The sequence below is a fragment of the Lipotes vexillifer genome, unplaced genomic scaffold (assembly GCF_000442215.2).
Source record: "Lipotes vexillifer unplaced genomic scaffold, Lipotes_vexillifer_v1.1 scaffold384, whole genome shotgun sequence".
Classification (NCBI taxonomy): Eukaryota; Metazoa; Chordata; class Mammalia; order Artiodactyla; family Lipotidae; genus Lipotes; species Lipotes vexillifer.
The window spans coordinates 1,046,949-1,066,212 of NW_006793498.1; the positions used below are offsets into that span (position 1 = coordinate 1,046,949).

Sequence of the window (19,264 nt, forward strand, 5' to 3'; positions counted from 1 at the left end):
AGCATTTGCTGTAGAGCTGGTTTGGTGGTGCTGAATTCTCTTAGCTTTTGCTTGTCTGTAAAGCTTTTGATTTCTCCATCGAATCTGAATGAGATCCTTGCTGGGTAGAATAATCTTGGTTGTAGGTTCTTCCCTTTCATCACTTTATCATGCCACTCCCTTCTGGCTTGTACAGTTTCTGCTGAGAAATCAGCTGTTAACCTTATGGGAGTTCCCTTGTATGTTATTTGTCATTTTTCCCTTGCTGCTTTCAGTAATTTTTCTTTATGTTTAATTTTTGCCAGTTTGATTACTATGTGTCTCAGCATGTTTCCCCTTGGGTTTATCCTGTAAGGGACCCTCTGTGCTTCCTGGACTTGGGTGGCTATTTCCTTTCCCATATTAGGGAAGTTTTCAACTATAATCTCTTCAAATATTTTCTCTGGTCCTTTCTCTCTCTCTTCTCCTTCTGGGAGCCCTATAATGCGAATGTTGTTGCATTTAATGTTGGCCCAGAGGTCTCTTAGGCTGTCTTCATTTCTTTTCATTCTTTTTTCTTTATTCTGTTCCGCAGCAGTGAATTCCAGCACTCTGTCTTCCAGGTCACTTATCTGTTCTTCTGCCTCAGTTATTCTGCTATTGATTCCTTCCAGTGTATTTTTCATTTCAGTTATTGTATTGTTCATCTCTGTTTTTTTGTTCTTTAATTCTTCTAGATCTTTGTTAAACATTTCTTGCACCTTCTCGATCTTTGCCTCCATTCTTTTTCCCAGGTCCTGGATCATTTTCACTGTCATTCTGAATTCTTTTTCTGGAAGATTGCCTATCTCCACTTCATTTAGTTGTTTTTCTCAGGTTTTATCTTGTTCCTTCATCTGGTACATAGCCCTCTGCCTTTTCATATTGTTTGTCTTTCTGTGAATGTGGTTTTTGTTCCACAGGATTGTTCTTCTTGCTTCTGCCCATAAAGACTTACATTTCCTGATCTTTCAGAGTAGTCAAATCATTGTTATTATCAAGAAAATTTTACTTAATATGCTAAACTTCTACTTACCTTGAACCGAATTCAAACATAAAGATAACACGGCTAACATTTTAACATAATATTGTACAGTTAATAATAATATTCCAAATTATGTGCCTGAGGAATTGCAAGATCTCCCAAAGACTGTATTACATGAATAATATCTGTGTTAATATGCAAATAATAAAGCTCTGAAGATTACTAATTCATTTATGGTAACTGTGATGACTCTTAATTAGATTATTCAAATAACCAGAATATTTCCACTCTCTGACCAATCTGAGCTAATGTGGCTTTACTCTAATAAGAATGTACATATCCTCATAATTTGGCCCTAGATCCATCTGTATTAATTATATGTATTTTTCCTTCCTAACTGCCCAAGAGGCTTTTGTTTTGCTATAGAAGAACACTGTCGTCTACTTTCTCATGTAAATTTAATTTATAAATTCAACTTGTACATGATTATTTGTATTAAACTGCAGAGCCCATAGGACTAGTCATTAATCAGCAGTTTCCATGACATGTAGCAAATAGTAGATACACAAACGTCTGTGAACCAATTAAATGGCAAAAATGTAACCTGCAAAAAGAATATGCTCCATCTCCAACCACAGCAATTTCCAACACCTGATCATTATAATTCACTGTGTTTCTTTTCTTCTTAGCAGCAAAGTCAACCTCAGTAAAGGACTTGTAAATACTTACTCTCTCTGCTTTCAGGCTCATTTTGCTCAAGAACACAAGTTCTTGATGGATTCAGTTGCCACTGTAAAAGGACACAAACATTTTATTTATATGTTTAATAAATAGCGTTTCAGGGCTTCCCTGGTGGTGCAGTGGTTGAGAGTCCGCCTGCCGATGCAGGGGACATGGGTTCATGCCCCGGTCTGGGAAGATGCCACATGCCATAGAGCGGCTGGGCCCGTGAGCCATGGCCACTGAGTCTGTGCGTCCGGAGCCTGTGCTCCGCAACGGGAGAGGCCACAACAGTGAGAGGCCCATGTACCGCAAAAAAAAATTATAATCAATCAATAAATAAGAATAGCATTTCAGCACTGTGCTTTCAAATATCGAAACAGCTTAAAACAATGTAAGAAAAAAGAGTTAGTGTGTCGTATCAACCAAGCCCTAATAATGACTCTGAATGACTCTGAATGACATGACTTCTGGAATGAGAATCAATATTCTTAGAGAAGGAAGTATAAAAATCCTCCTTTACCTTCGTTTTACAGGTAAGGAAGTGGAAGACCAGAGAAGCGTAGTGACTTGCCCAAGGTTACATACTGACTAAAGACAGTAGTAGCACCAGAACCTGGGTCTGCCCATGACAAATACTATAGAATTTCCACCACTTCATATTCTAGCTCCAGGTCCTACAGAATCTTATAATAGCTAGAGAAGGCCTAGATAGAAAGAATGAAAATAGAACAAAGACTATCTTGACTTTTAATATAGTAATATATACTATTATTTTTATCATAGCATACCATTTATTGTATCATATCATACCATATCACATCTCCTCTGATTATAGTTTTCCATCTCAATCATTCAGAAAGAAATAGAGAAGCATGAAGATTCTCAGATATTCTCAGATATTATAGTGAAGACTGGAGCAGCAGATAAGAAAAATTGAGTGTAATCAATATCTCAAAGCACACCCTTCCTTTCTTATTTGCCTAGAAATCCCCATCATCAGAAACACTAATGACTTAACCAAAAAAGCCCCACTAGGGCACTCTCTCCAGAAAGACACAATTAAGTGGATAGTTCCTGGGAGCCTCTTCCAGAAGCATCAATTAGTTCATCAGATGAACTCATTAATATCATGGGCCTTGAGGAAGAATGAGATATAAGACAGACATTTTACCACGTATAAAAAAGTCCTTGGAAAGGGAAGACATCTAGAACTGGTTGGTCGCCTATAGAAATGGGATGGTTAGGATTAGCACCAGGAAAAAGGAGGATTTCCAAGCAATGGGAAGATATACGTGAAATTAAAAAAAAAAAAAAAAAAAAAAGGCATGTTCAAAACATGTCAAACCATTAAAATCTATTACTTTGGGCAACGTAAAAACTAATAACCTTGAATTTACATTTAAGGATCATCATAAAAAAACTACATCTAACTGTGAAAACTCAGAAGCAATCTAGATGTCCAACAAAAAAAGGAATGGTTAAATAAGTTATGTCCATAGGCTGCAATACTGTGAAATCATTAAAAATTATTTCTGAAGAATTTTCAATGACACAGAAAATACAGCAACATGTTAACAGTGGTATCTATGAGCTGTGGGATAATATCTGTTCTTTTCTTATTTTCTTCTATATATCTGTTCTTTTTTCTATTTCCTCTATAATGAGCATACATTACTTTCACAATTAAAAAAAAAAGTAATATAACCTAATAAAGAAAAATTTACATGTATTAAACAGAAAAAAAAAGTTTCTCAGTAAATGGACTTGGGTTTACACAGGTAAAATATATTCTTGGAAATACTGTTGCCCAGCCCTAGCCTAGTCTGCAACAACCCCACAGAACAGAACCTCTTATCTCAAGGCGGTAACACCTCAAAAAGAAAAGAAAAAAATTTTCAAACAAAATTAATTTCAATTGGTTTAATGTTTAAAAAAATGAAATTTACTGATATTTATACTACTTTTGACAGTCTAAAAGCAATATAATCATTATAAAAATTCCAATGTGGAACAAATACTAGTTCATGTTAGTTACTGGTATTTACAAAACTAGGCATTTAGCTATAACCAGGTAGTTTAAATCATTGACATAATATTGCAAGCCAGGCCAGATGAGGGAAAGGATGAGAGGGTGGAGAGCTAATCTTCACTGGAAGGAGTACAGAGAGACCAGGTGTACCTGAATGAGGGCACTCCTGGGTGGGTGTTGGCCCAACAGGTATTTCTGAATCCCATCTCTGCCCAAGGGGCCTTCACTCCCTCTGTCTTCCTGTCTCTTCCTGCTTCTCTTGCCCTGTCTTACATTCTTCTGATCTCTTCATTCTCTTTACGGTGGAAAAGCTACTAAAATCCACCAGTAAGCAAGATATTTCAGAATTCGCTTAACCCAGCACTCACAGTCCTGAAGAGCTAGGTCACTTACACTTTATAAAGATAATTATTTCTTCCCAATCTTCAGGAGGAATGAAGGAACAGAAGACAAAAATACAGAACTGGTGATTTCCCTTTTGATTAGATGGATATAAACTTTAGTTTTACAAAAGAGGCATCTGTCCCATCTCTCCCTTCTTTCAGTGCCCCCCCTTTTCTTTTTAAAATCATGTCTTTTAAATAAGACAACTGCAAATAAAAAACAAAAATATATGACAAAAATAAAAAGGATAAAAATTTATCATTCTTCATACACACATAAACTAGGAAACTAAATAGTGTGTTGCTATATTAATTTTTAAATAAGTTTTAAAATATATATATGGTTTAGTAAGTAATTTTTAGGTGCCTCATATGTTCCAGGCACCCTGGATTCAAACAGAAAAGTTGAAATTTATAAACAGTTCTATTATATGCCTTTTGTACCCACTGCAAACTACAGTATATAAATGTTATATTAAATGCCAGAATTATGGGACTTCCCTGGTGGCGCAGTGGATAAGACTCCGTGCTCCCAATGCAGGGGGCCCAGGTTCGATCCCTGGTCAGGGAACTAGATCCTGCATGCATGCCACAACTAAGAGTTCACATGCCACAACTAAGGAGCTGGCAAGCCACAACTAAGGAGCCCAACTGCCATAACTAAGGAGCCCATGTGCTGCAACTAAGGAGCCAGCGAGCTGCAACCAAGACCCAGTGCAACCAAATAAATAAATAAATATATATATATATTTTTTTTTTAAAAAAGCCAGAATTATCAAAGCAACATATGATTCTAGATAGGATCCTTTTGCTGTATAGAACTTTATTGGGACAACTGGTAAACCCTGATTGGACTCTGTAGATTAAATGGTAGCAACATATCAATGATAATTTCCTGAGTTTTGTGGTGGTTATGTAGGATAATATACTGTTTGAGGAAATATACAAGAAAGTATCTGAGAGTGATCTGGCATCATAGCAACAACTTAACTCTCAAATGTTCTGGAAAACAAATTATTTGTAGTACTTCTACAACTTCTGTATGCTTGAGATTATTTCTAAAAATAAAAAGTTTTTTTACGCGGGCCTCTCACTGTTGTGGCCTCTCCCGTTGCGGAGCACAGGCTCCAGACGCGCAGGCTCAGGGGCCATGGCTCACGGAACCAGCCGCTCCGCGGCATGTGGGATCTTCCCGGACCAGGGCACAAACCCCTGTCCCCTGCATCGGCAGGCGGACTCCCAACCACTGCGCCACCAGGGAAGCCCAAGAAAAAGTTTTTTATAAACCATTCTTTGTAGGATTTTTGTAACTTTTCTATATGCTTGAGATTATTTCTAAAAACAAAAAGTTTTTTAGAAACGAAAGTAGTAAAAAAGCACAAAGAATTAAAGTTCTGAGTTTTCCACAAACCACCTCAGCACTTTTTTGGATATGTTAAATATTAAATTCTTCTAATTTTTTCCTGATTTTTCTCATGAGAAATGCATGTGTGTGTGTGTGTGTGTGTGTGTGTGTGTGTGTGTGTGTCTCCTTCTTTTGGGTAATCTTAAACTACTTTCACCTGTCTACCACTTCAATCCAGAAACAAGTGAGGGAAGAGGTGGTTCAAGGATTTTCTTTTGTTAGCCACCAGATGGCACCAAAGGACTAACTAATTCAAGATCTGTAAGGTCAATGCACAACTCTTGATAGAGATCTATATTCATAAGGCAGATCCTAAGCTGAACATTTATAGTTAAGCAAGTGCTTGCACATAAAAATAAACACAATGATAACTCTCTAAAAGGGTAAGAATCATTAATTTAAAATATGCAGCAGAGTACCTAACAATATAATAAAAAGTATATTTGAAAAAATGTGTATCTACTTACTGTAAATTTGCTAACACCTTCAAGTTCCCCAAATCTCATGTAAGAGATGTCTGCCTTCTTTTTTCCAACATCTACATCCCCTGCATAGATTTGTTTTATGCCCGCACCTTTAATTAAAGGTACACATTCATCACACGGGCACTTTGTCACAAAAATCATACTTCTTTCTTCTGGTTTTATCTCTTGACACCTACAAAATATATATATAAAATATTAGGAAGATAGTTTCTAAAAGGGTAAGTTATGTTTTAGAAAAATCTATAAACATTAAAATTGAGCTGCTTTAGGAACAGATTTACAACATTATACACAATAATGATCAAGCCTTATTCTTGCTGAATTAGTCAATGGCAAGATTTTCAGTATTACATTACAAAGGAAATGAAAACAGAGAGAGAGAGAGAGAGAGAGAGAGAGAGAGAAAACAATGCTTTCTAAGTAAGAAACTCTTTATAATGCCAGAATTAGGGGCTAGAACTAACACCCTCCCTAAGAATGTACCATGTGTGATTAGACATTAAGTCATCATGGTAGCCAAAAGGTCTACCTCTTATCTGGTAACTAACAGATATTTAATAATGCTTACTAAATTGATAAATTAATATTAGAGTTCTGTTTTGAGTTACAGTTCCCTTACTCCCTTCCCTAACAGAGGATAATTTTATTTAACAAGCATTTGGATTTGACAAAATGAAGCAAGTAATCTGTAATGAAGAGCATAAGGAAAAAAAACAGAGGAGTTTGGTGAAATTTTACATGCCAGGGGTAGTTTAGGACTAAGGAATGCTTCATCTGAGGATACAGGAGTTGTACTTCTGGGTTCTATGGCTTACACTGCTCTCAGTCTTACATTCCCCACTACCAGCCTTCTGCATCCATGTCCTTAGTTCAGATTCTCATTCTGGTCCCCTGTACTAGGACAGGAGAATTGTATGCATCTAGTCTGTTCAAACAATATGCCTGCAACCTAAGTAATCATTAGTGTGGTTCTGTCAATGTCATTCAATTTCTCCACTACCTACCAAATGAAGTCTAAACTCAAAGTCCTCTCTTGTCAGTCCCAACCGATCCCATGTGCTCCATGGTGCAGCCTAAGTGGAACATCTGTGTTCCTAAACACACAAGCATTTTCCTACTTCTAGCCCACTGCTATGCCTGAAGCAAGAATGGTTTCCCTTCAAGTAAGCATCTCCAATGGCCATAATCCTACCAAACCTTTAAAGCACAGCTCAAATGCCAGTTTCTCCATAAAGCTTTTCCCTCTCACTCCCCCTCCATCCATAGCAGCCCCTGAATTTCCACCCACTTAGTGTTGGCCTTTCCCACACAACTGACCATGTCAGGTTGAATACAGTCTTATATCCCATACTGCGTTATAAGCTCCTCAAGGACAGAAACCATGACTTAACGCAGATTTAAATCCCCTAAGATCACCCACTTAATGGTAAATGCTGAGAAATGTTTGTGGAAATGATCTAAATTAACATTAGAAGGAGGTAATGCCAGTTATAATCTCTAACAAAAACTATGTTAAAGCAATTTGGCTCATGATAAAATCTATATATTCATAAATATAAATATATGGGCTCTACATTTAGAAAACAAAGCTGATTATATAATGTTGAAATATGGAAGACCCTAAGGACAAACTTCAAGCAATTTTATACCGGAGAGAGAAGGAAGAAAGGAAAAAAGACTTGCTCAATAAATTTGAAGGCCTGCAGGATCCCTGACAATGGCTTCAGGTCAGGTAGCAAAGACCAAGTATGACCAAAGTTATACTTCTGAAAAGAATATTTCTTGGAATTTTTAAAAAGGCAATAAATTACAGCTAAAAGAAAACTAATTTTAACTAACCCTTGCTACATTTTATAGAAAATACATGCGAACAAATTTCATACCTAAATGTCAAGGCATTCTGTTCTGCGTGTACAATGTATCTGAATTTCCTTATTTCTCTGTCTTTCTGTTTGTCATCCATGTGCGGGAAGTCAGCATACTCAGATCCAACAGGAAAAGCATTATAACCACATCCTATGAAGTACATTGCTCCTGTTCCATCACAACTTCTCTATGAAAAGCAAACCAACAAAGCTGTTTTCAACATTCTGAAAGGCATCTTACACTGTATCTTTAAAGCCTAGTATCATACCTCTTATAATGAATTCACTTTTCCATGATAAACTGAGCCATCAGAAAAATACAATATTGGATTTTCCTGCCACAGTGTGGTCTTGTCAAAGTTAAATTTCAAGCAGCCTGATCATCTCTAGTATATAATCTCAAGGCAGTCCTTTGTTTTAGCAGTTAATTAAATACTAGCTTAATTCACAAACTGTTTCACTTGATTCAGACACCTCTCCCTGAATAGGTTATAAGATCCTAGAGAACAGAAACCATGTTTTATACCTCCTTTCTACCCCTTAAAGTAGACCTATTACAGTGTTCCATACACAGCAGGTACTCAATAAATTATTGTTAATTTCTTAATATGCTCTGTGCTGTGCTACTGGTTAGCAAGTCAGAAATCCTAAAAATATTTTGAACAATTTCTGTTTTGGGCTAAAAATGTGCTAGTGTATATAGTTGGAAAATAAATAATGCACTTTCCTTTAATTTTCATGTTTACTGAGCCTCTACTGTGTGTGTGTGTGTGTGTGTGTGTGTGTGTGTGTGTGTGTATGTAATAGAACTTCCTACTTAAGTGTTTTTTTTATTTCTCCTGGTCAGTGGCATATTAGGTGTCAATATGAATGTTTTATCAACTATAAAAGTAAAATATTTTATAAATCAGAACTGTTTATAATAGTTTGGAATATGCCATAAACCTCACTAAATTTCAATATATTATACATAGTTACTCATGTGATAGTTTCAATAGACTCAGTACTATAGCAGCTTGATAAAAATCATTATTATGATGAGCCGACAGAAGCTTACAAATAAAATATTATCTCATTAATAATAAATTATCCTTGAGCATTCATTAGAGGTTAAACATCATGCTCACTTTTATATGTGTTATTTCATTTAATTAATCCTCACAACATCCTAGACAGTAGTACTATTACTATTCCCATTGTATAGATAAGGAAACTGAGGCCAAAAGAGATTAAATAACTTGTCCAAAGTCACAAAGCTGGTAAGCAACATAGCCAGAATTCAAGGATGGGTTGCTTGACTCCAAACACATGTCCTTCTACTTTACCATGCTGCCTACACTCTAAATAATATAACTAGAAACCTAAATTCTCCAAAAAGTAGTTGAGAACCAGGTGTTAAGCCAAAAGGCTGCTAAGCATTTATATAAATCCAAGGGAGAGTTCCAACCATAGGCCACGCCCTGTGCTAGGTTCTGGGAATACACTGGTAAATGTGACAGAGAATCCCAGCCCTCATGAACCTTCTGATCTGGAGACGATAAGAAACTGGACATGTAAATTTAACTGTGATGAGCGTCATCACTGAGTTGTACAGAATACTATGGGAGTTTCTGGCAGAGGAACCTATTCTAATAGGTGCTAACAATTTGGGAAGAAATAAGAGTCAAGAGATAGTCTGAAGGTGGAATTCACAGCATTTGGTGATTGATTGTTTGAGTGGAATGGGGAATGGGATGGTGACCACTAGTGAAGGAATAGGTTAGCCGGGAAGATACTGAATGTATTGGCTAGGTTGAACTTGAGGGGCTCATGACATATCCAGCCAAATAGTAAAATTACTTGCTATAAAGTCTGTTGAAGGACACTTAGGCCCCCCTACTCATCTTTTAGTCATCCTCATAGTTACGAAGTATCTCTTGGTTCCACGCCCTCCCAACCCATCCACAGAATTCCAAGTCCTCATCATCTCTTTTTATTAACCTCCCTAATTCCTGTCTAGCCCCACTTCATTTTTTACATGCAAATCGAATCAAATCATTTTCCCACTTAAAATATTCTTGGATTGCTCTGTCCAGTATAGTAGCCAGTAGCCCCATGTGGTCAGTGCAAACTGAGAGGTGCTATAAGTATAAAATACATACAGGATTGTGAAGACTCAATACTCCCCCCAAATGCAAAATATTTTATTAAAAACATTAACCAATATTTTTATATTGGTTACATGTTGAAATGATAATATTTCTGGACAGATGATTAAGTAAAAAAAAAAAATATATATATATATATATATATATATACATATATATATATATATTTTTTTTTTGGCCGCGCTGTGCGGCATGTGGGACCTTAGTTCCCCAACCGGGGATCGAACCCATGCCCCCGCAGTGGAAGCGTGGTGTCTTCACCACTGGACCGCCAGGGAAGTCCCAAGTAAAATATATTCTTAAAATTAATTCACCTGTTTCTTTTTATTTTTTTAATGTGGCTCCTAAAAAAATTTAAATCACGTATGTGGCTTGCCTTTTATTTCTGTTGGTTAGCACTGTGCTAGCGTATCCCACTGTCTGATGGATAAAGTCTAAACTCTCTATGTGGTATATACAGAGTTCTTTATGGTGCAGCCCAATTTTTTGCTACTCTGCTAGACACAGGACCCTGGACTTCAACGTGCCAAATCACTTGCATTTCCCCACATTCTCACGCCCTATCTCTGCATGTTACCCTTCTAGTCCCACTAACTTGCTCTGCCTGATGAACTCCTACTCATTCTTCAAGACTATTAGTGCCTGACCTCCCCTAATAGTATTTTACTCATTTCTCCAAGCGGAGTAAAGGTGCCTCCTCTGTGCTCTCACGGTATCAGGTTATAATTACAGTTATATACTAGTCTCTTTTTCACCTCTGTCTCCATCACTAGACTATATAAGGCTATGAAGGGTGGACTTTGTGATCCTTAACTCCCCATTGTTCACTGTGGCACAGAGCCTACCCTGTGGAAGGTGTTTAATAAATGTTCACTAAATGAATAAATCTATATAAAAAACTGTTGAGAGAATATGCAAATGTTTATAAACCTTAATGAATACACCAATAAGAAATATTAATCCCCAGGGGTCAATAAAATGTCATGTACTTAAGATCGAAGTATGTTTAAACAAAATCAAGTTTAAATGTTTATAAAGAATTATTTTCATACTTACAGATTTTCCTTCTGCCCAGATGACTGCTCCAACTCCTGTTTTATGATCCTCTGAAAGATACATGGTGTGTAACTCAGTAAAAATCAATGATTTGTTAGTTTCAGAAATACATTTTTTCCAAAAATAATAAACATTTATTCAAATATACTTCATAAATGTAGCAGCAATCCTTGACAACCTCACTAGTTACAGAAAAAGTATGAAAATAAATATTGTCAAGCATAGACTATATGGGATCTAGGTACGAACTAACTATAGACAGTGTTACTACCAACCCAATCTCACATGATCTATGTGTAGAGACAACACAGTGGCAGTGCCCGCACTCAGATGACTTCAAAGCTGTAACCAGAACTGAGTGTAACTTTATTGAATTTCCACCAACAAGTCAGTTTTTAAATGACTATTTCTAATAAACGATGAAATCAATTAAGAAAGAAGTTTCTGAACTAATAGATTTAGTGTAATAACCATTCACAACAATCAAATCTGTCTTCTCCTAGCATTTTTTGCACTCTAATCATGGAAAATACATTTCATGAAAGTGTTCTTGCTATGAAAAAAGTTCAAACTCATAATACAAACATAAACAAATCTTTATGGGCTTTCATATATATATATATATATATATATACACACACACACACACACATATATATACACACACACACACACACACACACACACACACACACACATTTTTTTTTGCTGGAAGGTACATGAAAGGAATTTTGATTTAAATAAAATGATGTCCTTTCCCTGACCTTCACAGTTTACCTTGAGGGGAAAAGAATGCCAAGTTAGTGACATGCCCATTTCTAAATCAAGTGGCAGAAGTCACAAATATAACATTATAATTTCCCTGCAGAACCAACTTATTTGCTTTGCAACAAGAAAGGCTGTATTTCTTAAAACTATTAACCTTAAACAGAAAATACAAAACCAAAATAGAAATTCTAAATATTAAGAACTGACTTTTTCTTTCTACTACTACTAAGGGTGAGTTAAAATTTTCTAAGACAATTATACACAAATTATAAAAACCATAGTATTTATCAAAATCTTAATAAGAGACCAATATAGTTAAGTAGGTACATTTACACAGAGAAAGTGAAAATTATCTGTGAACTTGCCCTCAGGCATTTTCATATTGATGAGGATTAAACGAAACTGTGGCTTCACCCCACAATTTCCTAAAGGTTAATCCTTCCAATAATAACATATTTAAATACTTTTCTAGTAAAAGTACAAAGAAACATTATTCTACCTATGCATGAAAAACTAGGATGCCTGATAAAGTTAATTTTTTAAGAAAGTTATGATACTATAATGAAATTCCCCATCTTCAGGTCAAGCAAGCTTGGGTTTTCAAAATTATACCACAAAGCATTTTTATAATTTATTTTAAGCACTTGTTATCCCTTATCTCATTTTTATCCTAAAGGTAAAGCAGACAAAATTTCCTTTTCTAGATGAGAAAACAGGCAAAGAAATTAAGTGACTAAAATTTAGCCCTCCACACCCAACCGGCTTGCCTCCCTCCGATGTGAAGAATTTTGTAACAAAGGTTCCCCTTTACTGAATACCTGAGTGCCTATACTCACGAAGCTTATGGTCCGATGGAGAAGGAAGATGGTAACAAGGAAACATCTAAGAACCTAGGTGCTGTGCTGGGCTATGAAGGAAAGGAGTAGGATGCTGAGGAACAGTGTATGGGAGAAACATACTTTATAGACTGGAGACTGTCAGGAAAGGAATTTGGGGGTAAAAGTTTTGTTCCTTCCAAGATTGTCAGAATAGAACATGAAAGGAAAAGAATATAATTATGGCTTTATGCTCCTTTCTAAGGTAAGCAGTATAGAAGTTAAAAACCTAAGATTATATTTCGTTTATATTATAAATGAAAACCTTTAAGTAAAATTGTACTTAATACATGTATAAATCTGAAACAGAAAATGAAAAACTCAAATAGAAACTCTTCATATCAAGAGTCTACTTTTCCTACCATGGACACTAAGTATTTTTCATATTATTATTTTTTAGTCCAGGAGCCACTTTTTCTGTTTCAGTCTAGGGACAGCCTAAATCTTGTCAGGAGGAAAAAAAATGTGATTTTTTAAACTAAGCTCAGGGACTTCCTTGGTGGCACAGTGGTTAAGAATCTACCTGCCAATGCAGGGGATAGGGGTTCGAGCCCTGGTCTGGGAAGATCCCACATGGCGCAGAGCAACTAAACCCATGCGCCACAACTACTGAAGCCCATGTACCTAGAGCCCGTGCTCTGCAACAAGAGAAGCCACCGCCATGAGAAGCCCGCACACCGCAACGAAGAGTAACCCCACTCACCACAACTGGAGAAAGCCTGCACGCAGCAACAAAGACCCAACGAGGCCAAAAATAGAGCTCTACTGCTTAGCTAAGGTTAGTTTCACCAAGAAAATATTCTTTACTACATGTCTTTTGAAATCAGAATAAAATTTCATCCATATACAATGAGTAGATTTCACCCAGCCCCCAAGGTTAGATGACAGATGAGGTGTAATTTCTCAAAAATCTTTTCACATCAGTAATTTTTATGTAAAGTTTCTCAAAAAACTTTCACGTCTGTAAATTGCTCCCCAGGATCTGGTCATTCACAGGATTTTCTCTGTATACCCTTGAAGGAAAGGTCAACTTAAAATCACTGAGCCAAATTCCTGAGACTCTTTGGTCACTGAAAGTCACAGGACTCTTTATCCTATGGTTCAGGAACACAGGCATGGTTACTTTAGCTCCCAATACTGTGGTCATGTCAGGGTTTGTCCAAGTGTGATTCACAAACCAACTGCATCAGAATGACTGGACGCTTGTTACAAAGGCAGACTCCTGGCTCCCATGGAAATTCCATGAATCAACCTCTCCAAGGGAGGCGGCAGACTCAGGAATCTGTACTTCTCATGAGCATCACCTCTGATTCGTAGGCAACTAAAAGTTGAGAACCGCTGAGTTATGATTTGAAACAGTTAACTTTCTTGGCTACTCCAACCTACTTTCATCATCAGCGTTGTGGTTCAGAAGGAAGGCATAATCGTCAGCTTTGGAAAACGCCTAGTCTAATGGGAAACAGGACATAAAAAGAAATCAAAACTCACACTTAAACCAGGTAGGTAAGATGTGATGCCCTCCTATCTCTGTTTTTTTCCCCTAGAGTCTAAACAAATTTTGTCACTTTTTTGCTACCCTCAAAGTAGCTTAGAAACATACTTTTAATGACATCTCTGTGGATCCTATTTACTCATCATTCAAAAATCAATTATTAATTACGTACTTTCAATTAGTTTTAGAACTCTGTTAGAAGTTTTGGCATTCTTTATAATCATATGTATATTTTAAAATGAAATGGTTTAACGGAATGATTTCTTCACCTATTAGAGTGAAATAAAGTTATGTGAGCTGAACAGCGTAAAATTTGAGTAAAGTTTGAGTTATTAGAAACACGCTAAGTCAAGGGGATATCTACCTTGCTGGATTGTCCTCAATGTTAAGTGAGGTACATATATAAATCACCTAGCTCTGTGCCTGACACATAGTAGGTGCTCAATAAATTTTTTATCATTATCATCAATGAGGCGTATCAGTCCAGAATTCCTTATCTGCAATCCCTTATATCAAGTTTTTTTTTTTTTTTTTTTTTTTTTTTTTGCGGTACACAGGCCTCTCACTGTTGTGGCCTCTCCCGTTGCGGAGCACAGGCTCCGGACGCGCAGGCTCAGCGGCCATGGCTCACAGGCCCAGCCGCTCCGCGGCATGTGGGATCTTCCCGGACCAGGGCACGAACCTGTGTCCCCTGCATCGGCAGGCGGACTCAACCACTGCGCCACCAGGGCAGCCCTTATATCAAGTTTTTTAAAACAGCTTGACACACATACATATACATATTATTTTTCTAAAATCTGAAAAATTCTGAATTCCTTTTCATCTGGCTTCAAGAGCTTTGGGTAGGGGACTGTGGACCATTTATCTTTGTATATAAAAATATTTCTTTTGTGCTAAGGAAAAAACAATGATGAGGACATGGTCTCTGTGGAAAGGAGCACATGACAAAGAGTCGCATTCTATTCAGGATTTGGTTTCCAGGCAAGAAAGTCATACATAGACAAAAAATTAACCTTGAAAAACCTTTTAAATCGCCCATCAAGTGCATAAGTACAAAACTCTGCACAGTAACAGCAGATAAATTTACAATACTATAACTATACTAGTAGAGTATCTAATAAAGAATATATATGCAAATTTATATCTATACATTACTGCATCTTTAAACAGTGGAGCCATACATGGTATTTTTAGGTATTAGGAAAGGAGCTCCTGAGATTAAGTAAAAAAACAGACTCACACCTCCCGTCTTACGCTCACTCTGGAATCTGCTGAATTCTAATTAGCAAATGAGAATTAGTGAAGTATAGCTGTAACAGCTGTTTCCATTTATGTTTCCGTCCTTCCAGAATGGTCGGGAGAAAAATTCTTTATAAAGCTGGAGTTGGCAGAGACTAACATAGAGCCCACAATACAAGATAATTACATTAAGTCAGACCTTTACAGAATACCGTTGTTTGGCATCATGTAGTTTGTGCCTATAGTAGAATCAAATTCTTTAATAAGAATCAAGTGATTATTAACCCTGCTGAATGTTGGAGTCCCTTACAGAAATTTAAAAATTCACAGGCCTAGGACATACCCTTAGGGACCAGGTTTAGTAGGTCTGGGTTAGAATTTGAGCATTCTTACTTTTAATAAAAGTTTCTAGGGTGATTCTAACATGCTGCCATTTGAAAACCTCCATTTTACTGAAATTACTTCAACCTGTGGTCTTCGTTGAGCATATACTGCAGACCAGTGGCATTTGTATGGACTTTTTCTGAAGATTTTCTCTCTTCTCCTTCTTTCTTGGGATAAGTTTTAAAATTCCTACTATAGCCTACTCACCAAATCCTACTCTACTGTTCCTCCTGCCTGCATTTTCTTTTCCTTATTTCAAAGTTGCATTTTAAAAAGTGATCATGTGGGGAGGGGGAAGGGTAAGCTGTGACAAAGCGAGAGAGAGGCACAGACATATATACACTACCAAACGTAAGGTAGATAGCTAGTGGGAAGCAGCCGCATAGCACAAGGAGATCAGCTCAGCTCGGTGCTTTGTGACCGCCTGGAGGGGTGGGATAGGGAGGGTGGGAGGGAGGGAGACGCAAGAGGGAAGAGATATGGGAACATATGTATATGTATAACTGATTCACTTTGTTATAAAGCAGAAACTAACACACCATTGTAAAGCAATTATACTCCAATAAAGATGTAAAAAAGAAAAGTGATCATGATTCTACTTTGAAAAATGTTATGTCTGCTGAGATGTAAAAACACTGTTCTATAATTGGAAATACAGATACCACCTTTTATCATGATAGAGAAAATTCCCAAGTAATATTTTCCTTTTTCACATACTTACTCAGGTACAACTTAATATAATAAAGTAAAAATGTTTGATTTCTCCACTTGCTGATTGAAGACATACCATTAATTGGAAGAATATGAAAAAATTCTCCTTTACTTTGATTCTATTTGTTATTTTGAATTCATATTTTTAAAGATTTTTTAAGTTTTTACTAAATACTGAATACCTACAGAATATTGAAGAGTTAAGAAAAAAATGAATAATTCTGGTTCTCTCTCCCCTCTCTTTTTGTCCTATCTCTAGTGGAGGGCTCATTCAACTGTGAAATGATAAAAGCAAGAAGCAGAAAGGGCCTAATCAGATCCTGATTTATAAATGTAGCACCCGATATAGGCCACAAGAAATCCTAAAACTACTCTAAGAGTTATCTACTCAAGGGTCTCACTAACTTCTCTTTATTTGTATGACCAACAAAACCTTAGTATCTAAGAGTCATAAACGCTACCATAGATGAAATGAATACCACTTTACTTCTGAGACAAATACAACCCAAGCAGCCCCGATTTATGAATTAAGCGTATAACTCACCAGTTCGATATGCCAATAACCTGGCCTGAACCATGCAGTGCCTTGCAATTTCTTGCGGCAAACTCTGATTGTGAATTTCATTAATCTGTTCGGTATTGCTACAATAAAATCCGTAGTGTTTAAAGTTGGGCACACTGGAAGCTACTGTGGCCAAAAGTAGGATAAGGTCTTTCATGTTTTGTCTTAGATTGCTAAAGTACGGATTTTCACACAGGTTCTCCAAACCTATAGTCATCAGTATTTGCTTATGCATTTCTTCTCCGGAAACCAAAAATATCATTTCATATTCTTTTATTCTTTCTTGTTTACATTCAGAATAAAAGTCAGTGGTAGTGTCCAGCAATGTTTTTGAAATTTTTTGAATAAAGTCACATTTGTAAGAGGTCTCCTCTACAAACTGCACCATATAACACACCAAAGGCTGAAGTAAGACACACACATGGGCCCGACTGTTTGACTTCAATCTTTCCACTGCTTTGGCATCTAACTTTGCATCTTCAGAACTAGAAGCCTCAGTAAGCAAGCTTATTTCTGGATCAGCAGGCCAATATGAAATTCGGTTAACTCCAGCTGAAATACAAAATTTGAAAGGTAGTTATCAGATGCATGCTGAAATTAAGGGTTTTCTTGATAAATCCACCATATCACTGCAGTAGGTCCAAAGGTCCCAATATAATAAAAGTCTATTGCCAAGTCACCAATAATATAGCCCAAGTGCTGGCAAACTACGGCCACAGGCCAAATCTGTCCTGTTGCCTATTTTTATACAGCTTGCAGGTCAACAATGGATTTCGCAGTTTTAAATAGTTGGAAAATCAAAAGAAAACTATTTTGTGACATGAAAATCATATAAAACCCAAATTTCAGTGCCTATAAAGATTTGTGGAAACACAGACAAACCTAATCTTTGACATTGTCTCTGGCTGTTTCTGTACTACAATGGAGTAGCTGAGTTGAGAGGTGAATAGCTGTATGGATACCCTATGGCTTGCAAAGCCTAAAACACTTACTATCTGGCCCTTTATAGGAAAAGTTTGCCGACAACAAAACCCATGAAAGGTATCTGTGGAATCACTACCTTTGCTAAGTGTGGTCCCAAAGCCCAGAGATAGGACTATATACCAGAGTCCTCCAAGTAAATAAATGGCGGCTTTTAGAAATACCATAACATAACTGATACTGGCTAGAGTTTTGTACCTGAAACAAACAATTCATCCACACATGAAAAATGTACCTGTACTCTAAACTCTTCCTCTGGGAAGCTCTTCTAAGAAAATATTTGAAATAAAGACAAAAGAAAATTCATGCATGCATATGTTTAGTGCAGCATTGTTTAAAACAGTAAAAACATAGAAGAAATCTAAATGGCCAAAATAGAGGAATGGTTTAACACATTACAGTCTTCCTCATAATAAAATATGCAGTTATCCAAAACGTCCACAAAGAATTTGTAATGTGAGGGCAGCAGGGAAGCGGGGGAGAGGAAGCAATATTAATTGTTTTTAAGTCCACAAAATTGAAGACAAAACAACAAACTAGAAGGAACATTTTTCAATAAATGTAACAGAGAAAAGGTTAGTAATCTTTGATATACAGAGATTTTAATCCACTAAGAGCACATATGAATTGACAAGAATAAAGCCTCCAAGAGAGACAAAATATATGAACAATTTACAAAAGAGAAAACAAAACTGGGTAACAAATATGAAAAAGGTTTTTAATTTGTGTTTGAGAATGAACGATGAGATGCCTTATACAAAACTAAGCACATAAATGTTTATCAATTAGTTACTATTTTACAACAAAGAAACCCCTTTGCTAGTGTCTCATGTAACTTCTGCTAGGAGAGGCATTTATGTTTTTGATAATTGTGCCCAGAAGTGAACAGGCAGATGGCCCACACGTTTTCTTCATTCAAAGATATAGATGAACTAAAAAATTCAAGTTAAACAAACACACATTTCTATCTACTCCCTGCTACTACTGACCCTTACTGTGCCTTGGGCTGTAAAGTAATCTTGAAGGCCTCAAAGCTATCAGAATGTTTCCTCTGGCTGTTTCTTTTTCCCTCTGTTGGAGTTCTCATAATTCATTTCCTAACCAGCAGTAATGATCAACCTTTCATCTAAGCATTCTGGTTGCTTCTAGTAATCTTTTTTTTTTTTTTTTTTTTTTT

At 36.6% G+C, this 19,264-nt stretch overlaps 1 protein-coding gene across 1 annotated transcript in view; it reads right to left on the reverse strand.

The window, feature by feature from the left end:
* The window catches only part of CDADC1 (cytidine and dCMP deaminase domain containing 1), a 38,864-nt gene that overhangs the window by 3,956 nt on the left and 15,644 nt on the right, over window positions 1-19,264 (reverse strand). The window contains 5 exon segments of the mRNA XM_007466428.1: window positions 1,712-1,772; window positions 5,990-6,179; window positions 7,891-8,060; window positions 11,076-11,125; window positions 17,089-17,658. Of these exon segments, the coding sequence (XP_007466490.1) occupies window positions 1,712-1,772; window positions 5,990-6,179; window positions 7,891-8,060; window positions 11,076-11,125; window positions 17,089-17,658 (1,041 nt within the window).